The sequence below is a fragment of the Gavialis gangeticus genome, unplaced genomic scaffold, assembly GCF_001723915.1.
Source record: "Gavialis gangeticus isolate Ggan-Ray unplaced genomic scaffold, GavGan_comp1, whole genome shotgun sequence".
Taxonomy (NCBI): domain Eukaryota; kingdom Metazoa; phylum Chordata; order Crocodylia; family Gavialidae; genus Gavialis; species Gavialis gangeticus.
The window spans coordinates 21,918,253-21,926,006 of NW_017729031.1; the positions used below are offsets into that span (position 1 = coordinate 21,918,253).

Below are 7,754 nucleotides of genomic sequence, written 5' to 3' on the forward strand. Positions count from 1 at the left end.
CACCAGTTCATCTCCCTCCTACCATGTGGGCAGCGTGGCTCCCCTCCTCCCCCCAACTATGTGTATAGCTCATCTCTCCTCTGCTATGTGCACAGCCTGGAAAGCTTGACCTTTTAGTGCTATGCATGCACAGTGTGTACAGTGCGTACAGTACAGTACAGTACAGTACAGACTCATGCGCATGTGTGCATGGCTTTCCTCTTGCAGCATGGGCAGCCTGGATTTCCCCAACTGCATGTGCAACACTCTTCTGCTACCCAGCTCCATCTCACTCCACACAGGAGTAGATGCAGGAAGCAGAAGCCAGAGGAGGGAGGGAGAGCCTTGTCATGCCAGGTACCAAAGCTTGTATTCACCAAAGGCAAGTCATGCCTGGCCAACCTGATTGCTTTCTGTGATAAGATAACTGGCTCTGTGGATGCAGGGAAAGCAGTGGACATGATATATCTTGACTTTAACAAGGCTTTTGATACCGTCTTCCACAGTATCAAGCTGAGGAAATATGGGTTGGATGAATGGACTGTAAGATGGATAGAAAGCTGGCTAGATTGTTGGGCTTAATGGGTAGTGATCAATGGCTCGCTGTCTAGCTGGCAGCCAGTATCAAGTGGTCAGTCCTGGGGCCAGTTTTGTTTAATATCTTCATTAGCGGTCTGGAAGATGGGATGAAGTGCAGCCTCAGCAAGTTTGCGGATGACACCACGCTGGGGGGTGTAGTAGATACATTGGAGGGTACGGCTGGGATTCAGAGCGACTTCTCACATGTTTCTGGGAGAGAATATTTCCTGTCCCGGCGACAACAATACTTCAGCCCTACTAAATATATTTGCATATTTCAGAATATTATCTATTATAGACCATTATTTTAATTTTAGTTAGATTCTAATGGCCCAATTCTCCCATCATATTTGCACAGTTTCCACTAGACATCTTACAGGTATTCAAGGGCAGGTTGACCTTAAAAGTTCTTGGCACATAATTTAAGTCATATTAAGCTCACAGAGTGCAGCAGTTTGAGAAAACACTCAATAATGGCTCAGTCATTTCCAGATTGTTGCTTCTTGTTCCACTTACAAGCATTTGTAACCTAGATACCATTTTTCAGCATATCCTCAAAAGCATGGGGAGTGGGATTTTAGAAAATGTCTAAGTCTTAGGAGCATGAGTAATTGGAGGGAGAAGGTCAATGCAAATGTATTCCTATAGTATTTAAATGCTCAAATATTTAGAACCAGGAAATGAATGAAGTCTGTTCCTGCCTCGGAAATAGTCTTGCAGAAATCAGTGTAAATGTAAACAAGCAACAGTTAGCCCAAAGGCCATGATATTCACAACTCAAATGTCAGGAACACAAGAGTTCAGCAATTGTTCTGTTTCTCTTTCTTCTCTGCATGTTACCAGAAGGATACTGATAAATACAAGAGAGCTCAGAGAACAACAACACAAAGTATGTAGGAGAAGGGACTGAGATAAAAGAGTTTAAAAGCTTGAAAGAGTGAAGTGCATGCAATCAAACTAATAGGACATTAAAAACGATAAAACCAGTAGGGCATTTTTCAACAGAATGAGGGTTTGAGATAGAAAATGCTATTTCTTGACACCAAAACAGTTAATGGAAACATTAGATTTGACAGAAAATTTCTGTGGTCAAAGACAGAATTTCTGATCCAGAGAGGAAAGAAAAACCCACCCCAAAACAACCAGTAGCTCATTGATTAAGGCGCTCACCTGAGATGAACCTCCGATACTTGCTATAGCTACTAAGATGCTTGTTCCTGCCCTTTCCCATTGCAAAAAACTTCAAACTTTTTCACAATAAGGAATTTTGTCTCCCAGCCAGACCCAAAGAGAACATAACAGCATGTCCTACTTGACGGGCAAAATGAAACATCAGCTGGAAGAATGAGAGAGTAAAATTTAAAAGTATGGGATGAAAATGTCAGAAGAACTTCCAGACTCTGAGATGTGTTAGACTGTAGAATAATCTTCCACATGGAAAAGGTGAAAGCCCCTTTTTTGGGACTTTTAAAGCTAGATTGGACAAACCACCAAAAATGACTGTTAGGGAACAAGTGCATTTGGTGGGAGAGGGACAGGATAATCATTTCAAAAGGACAACTAGACCCAGTCTGGAAAAGTCCGTAGCTTGCAGTTCTTCACTGCGAGAATGCAAAATTCCTCCCTGCAAAGCCCCTAATAAAGGAGATGAGCTAGTTTAGGGTTTGGAGCAGGAGGCAGCTACTCTTGTGTTCTGTCCTAAACTTCTGTGCAACTTGGGGCAAATTATACCTCTGACTTGATCTGTTCATGCAAACCAGGTAATACGTCTGCCTGTAATAACAGGGGACTTAGTGATCCAGGAGGTTCCATCCATGCTTATATTTTTGTGCTTCAGTTTATCCATATATGAAATGGGTGTTTTAACTCCACTTACCTGTCACAGGAGCAGTCAATCAATGATTGTCACAGGAGCAGGGGGAGGCTTCAGTCAATCAATGATTGTGAAGTTCTTTGAGTATCTCTAAGTGCTGAGCTGTGTGAAGGTTTCTTGTTGAGAACAATAGAGTATACAAGATGGCACCACTGGCAGTCTCCATGATCATGGCTGATGGACCAGTAGATTTAGTTACTAGGACTTGCATTATGCAAGCAGCATTGACCATCCTGACCTGCAGCCTGGACTCTTCTTTCAAAGAACTGAGTGTAGGCTCTTCTTTCAAAGAACTGAGCAGAGCTGACTGCTTTAAAACACAGCTGGGGGTGTTCTGACCATGTCCCTTATTGGCTCTAGCCCTTAGAAGTCAATTCTGCATCTATACAATGTTATCTGTGCCTAGCAGCAGTTGTGAGAATAGATGCCTTGCACATAAAGGCTCCAGGAAACAAAAGGCACTCAAAAGGGCAATTTTACAGGTTAAAAGAGGACATAAAAGTTTAATTTAATTTAAAAGAATTTTATTAAGCCTGTGAGTGACAGGCATGAAGACCTTATGATATATTTGGGGACCAAATGGGAAACAGTTTTAAGCAGTCTTGTTATTAAGGTTAGAGACGGACATTCAAAAAGCCTGAGCCTGAATTGATTTAATCTTTGCAAGTTAGTCTAACCCGGCTAGCCATCACTTTATAACTGCAAAGACATCCCAGAAATGCCAGCACATGCCTGAAGTGGCTTAGGCTAGAAGCTGGAGGGTGCTAGAGCAGCCCTCCCTTCCCTTGCATAGGGCTGAGCTGAGTATGGGGTGTGGCCAGGCCCCAGCATGACACTCTGATTAGCCCAGGTGGGAATTGATAACAGTGTTTATCACCCCATTAAGAAAACAACAGAGGGACATTACCAGCTACCTGTTGATTCAGCAGGGACTGTAGCCACCATGTGGTCTGTTAGCTAATACATAGACACCTCTCTGCAAGGGAGAGGGGAATTCCTGCTTAGCAGGAAGTAGTGGGGGGGAGGGGGGCGAGCAGCCTGCAGTCCATGAAGGGCAGCCCTGCTGTGGAGCAGAGCCCCACTGAGCCCAGAGAGCATGCCAGGATGCTAGGGGAGTCTGGTTTATCTTAAACCAGGAAGGGGTCTGGGGCAGCCATTGCATAACCAGTTTGACTCAAAACAGTTAAGTCTGATACCCCATTCAACCAGGTAGGAACTAAGCAAGGGCACCAATGATATGGATCACCTTTTTTTTTATTTTGTGGATGTGCAACATTGTGAACATAGAATGACTCTGACCACTGAACTTGAGGAAAGACTCACTGACCAGAAGACTGAAAAGGAGAAAAAATAGTGACCCCTAGTATATTGAGGGTGTGTGGGGGGGAGCGAGTTATTCACTCTGGATATGAAAAACAATGATGGCCACTGGGAAATATGGGGGAGATAGTGAACATTCATAATTTGCTTTTTCCAAATGAAGCCTCTGAGTAACCTGTAACTTTGGCAATGGACAAACTGCCTCAGTGTGGCACAACTTTCACTGGGCTCTACTGTCTGGTACCTTACCGTGTCTTCGCCCTCTAGCCTCACCTGCGCTGGCCTAGCTCTTCTCAGGCAGTCTCCTCTTAGCTGCCACGGTGAAAGCTGATGCCAAGAGGGTCAGTTCCTTCACTGATTTGTTTTATTTCCTCTCTTGTAGGTTTCAACTCTCTTGTAGGTGGAGTAATGGGATTTTCTATCCTTCTCAGTGCAGAAGTTTTTAAACACAATGCTTCTGTTTGGTACCTGGATGGCAGTATAGGAGTCCTAATTGGACTTACAATACTCACCTATGGAATCAAGTGAGTTAAGCTTCTTTTTTTTCCTTCTGCTCTGTCAGCAACCATCTTTATGCAATACATGATTGTACATGTTAGCTGCTTTGCACGTTAATGAACACAAGCGTGCTTCATCTGGAGTGTGTGCGTTGATGCACGCTGTTGGTAGCTCACCAATTCCCTTGGACCTTGTTGCTTGGCAGCTCTCATCACATTATGACAGGTCTTGTAAAATTACCGGAGTCAATGATGCGTGAAAGAAGTTGTTAATTCACTGGTAAGTAGCTCATGCACAAGTGGATGCGAGCTGGAGGGTGGCTAGCTTCAAGGACAAGAAGTGATGATATCTCTGTTAGGTTCTGTGGCAGGCAGAACAAAGGGCAAGATCTTATTTTACCTATTCGGCACCTAAGTGGACTTGGACACCCCTGAGATATCCTATTCCACTCTGCTGGAGTTCCTGAAAACTTGTTACTCTTTTTCCTCTTTGCTGCTCTTTTTACGAGGCTAAGGATGACTGTGTGTTACAAAAGTAGATCAAGTAACGGATTTTAAAGGACTTGAGCGGGGGAAATAGTGGCATTTAGGTGTCCAGTGGTAGAGCAGAATCTGATCCAAAGGCTCTAGCTACAAAAAAGACAACCGGGGGTAAAGGAGAGTCTCTGTACCAGTGCCATGAACGGCTCGTCTCTCTGGAATATTTGTTCATTTATTCATCTACAGAATATTCCCAGACTTTTTTTTTAATTGATGAATTGTTAGAATTTGAAGAACAAAACAATGTCAAACCTAATTTTGCAGTGGAAATAGAACAGAGAAATGGAATAGAGACCTTTCCTGTAATTTAATTACATTTTGCTTTTAACATAAAGTCTGCTGGTAGGTATTTGCTGTACCCAACATACCAGCTTTGACAATGTTTTGTTCAAGAATAATAAGCCTTGTCAGAGGTTTATATAACTCCTCTGAAATAAATCTTTGAACTTCAGACAGTAGCTGTCAACACTAAGACAGAGTTGGGTGGGTGGGAGCTTAAAGAAGAGCTAGGCCATATTGTACGAATTAGAGGGAAGTCAAGAAAAAAAAAAAAAGGAAAATATTTTAAGAGGTTTTTGTTTTTTTTTAAATCTTATTTTAGGTAAAATCCCTTTTGTATGTGTGATCCTCTGGATCTGAGATACTTCAAACACTGCCACAGTTCCTGGGCAGAATTTCCTCCCAAATATTTTGATGACATTTCTCAGCCCATCTTGGTGTGAAATTATAGGAAGGTATCACTCATAGTTGTTCCATAATTAAGACTAGAACTGTATTTAAATAACAAACTTAATATTGACCTCCCCATTAACTCTCCAGAATATATCAGTGCGTATACCCAAAGATCAGAGCTGAAATTCTTTCCAAGCCTGTTGAAATTAAATGAAATCTTGACATCAATTTCATTGCCCAGCTGTAAAGAACTGCAAACCTCTTTACAAACTTTTAAAAATGTTTTTGAGTTTGGCTTTTCCCCATCTCCTACTTCCTAGGCAAAAAAGGAATGGAGGTGGAGACCTATGAGCAATTTGAATGGACTCCAGATTGCTGGGCAGTAGATCTTGGCAAAAAGGATCTTCGCTGAGATGTGGCCCACCAGCCATATTTTTTTAATTCTGGTGACTAAACTGATTGTACTGAGAAGTGCTGCCCTTGCCATTTTCTCTCCTCTATGGTAAAGGGTTTTTTTCAAAGCAGTCTTGACAGGGAGCAGAGGGAAGTAAACACTGGATCCCCTCCCTGATCCTTATGCCTCCCTATAGCTTGGTATCGTCTCTAGGCGGGGGTCCTTCAGATCAGCACTGAAAAGATGATGAGATCTGATGACACCCCCTGTGCTCTCCCCCTGCATCTCTACTAAAGTTACTTGTGCTTTCCTTTGCAGGCTGCTTATCGATATGGTCCCTCGCGTAAGGCAAACGCGCCACTATGAAATGTTTGAATGAAGATGAATCCCCTCTCCGCTGTAAAGACTGTAAACTGTAGTATCATATGTTTTGGCAAGTGGAGCCAATGGTCTTTTACTGAATATGCAGTTTGTTTCCCGTTGTATATTTTCTTTTAACGTTTGTTTTAATGGGAAATCTCTCTGTATAACAGGCAAATGTGCACACTGCTTAGAACTCAACAAAACAGCAGCATTTTCCTTTCCAGTATGCTATTGAATCCTGTGACAGTACACAATGTACAGTTTGCAGTTCTAAACCAGCTGCCGTATTCTGCGTTCCAGAGTGAAATTGTTCCTACTGATGTGTGTAAATAAGAGGTGCCAATTTTTTTTTTTTTAAATGTTAGCCCAGACTTGTGCTGTAACTTTGAATTACAGCCATCGCTAACCTCTTCAGCTAACCACTAAAGGTTGCATCATGTAGATTATGGACACTAAAAAGTGTGTAGCTTAAAGCACTGAAGTAATAAGATTTTTTTTTTCTCTCAACCCCTCTTGCTTTAAGAGGACGGATTTCACTGGAAAGAAATAACACAAACCCTACACGTTTTTGTTATCAGAAAGTTTAATATAAAATCTTAACCTCATGCCTTTTCAAGGGCAAATTCTATTTTTAAGAAGTAACACACAGCATAATGCCTTGCATGGTCCAAACAAGCCTGTGGTATTACTGTACAAACAAAAGCCAAAAAGAAACCTAAAGAGGAAGACCTGTTTGAGAAACGTAGTCCTCAAGCTTTTACTGTATTATACACCGATGTACCAGTGTGTGTGACTATGTGGTTGCTCTGTAGTCTGATGATGGTACAGCAGTGATGACTTCAAATTGGTGGTGAGATATATCTGTTAGATTTAGATTATTCTGTAAAACATTGGTCACCTTCCACCATACGTTCTTATGTATTTCTTAGTATCCTGCTATAATACACAAGAATCATGATGTATAATCAATAAAGTCATTATCTATTTTATACAGTACCTGTAATTAAAACTAGAACCAAAACTAAAACAAAGTCTTCCTGTATAACAGCCCATTAAACTTGATTCTCTGGCTACTGCCACTTACTTTGTACATTTCAAGGTGCATGGAAAAACGAGTCAAAATTGTGACCTTCTATTGGTTTCCAAGTGGATTAAAAAAAGCAGCCGTCTTGTTCTGACCTGTATGATCGATCGTACCATGTCAAGCGCAGGGAACGCGTGTGGGTTTTGGAACTGCATGCATGAGCGCTGATGTACCGTCAGTAAAGACAGTGATAAAGAGAAAGCTATTTAATTCTGGCTGAAGTGTTATCTTCTATGGCATATGTGCATGGCAAGAAGGTGTGATTTGGGGCCTGGGGATCAGATCTCAATTCTGCCCTTTCTACTTTTCATGATCCCAGGCAACTCTTGCATTAGCAAGTTGAAAGCTGGTTGCCCACAGGTCCAGGGCAGCTGGTTGTCTGCCCTGGCTTGGATTGCACCTAGGGCTGGTTCAAGATTGGTCAGAGCCAAAAAAAAAAAAAAAAAAAAAAAA

General features: G+C 41.9%; 1 protein-coding gene across 1 annotated transcript in view; it reads left to right on the forward strand.

The window, feature by feature from the left end:
* Positions 1–7,385, forward strand: part of TMEM163 (transmembrane protein 163) — a 290,879-nt gene extending 283,494 nt beyond the window's left edge. The window contains exons 7-8 of the mRNA XM_019522799.1: positions 4,134–4,275; positions 6,173–7,385. Coding sequence (XP_019378344.1) covers positions 4,134–4,275; positions 6,173–6,233 — 203 coding nt within the window. The 3' untranslated portion in view covers positions 6,234–7,385. The remainder of the gene's footprint in view (positions 1–4,133; positions 4,276–6,172) is intronic.
* The last annotated feature ends 369 nt before the right edge of the window (positions 7,386–7,754 follow it).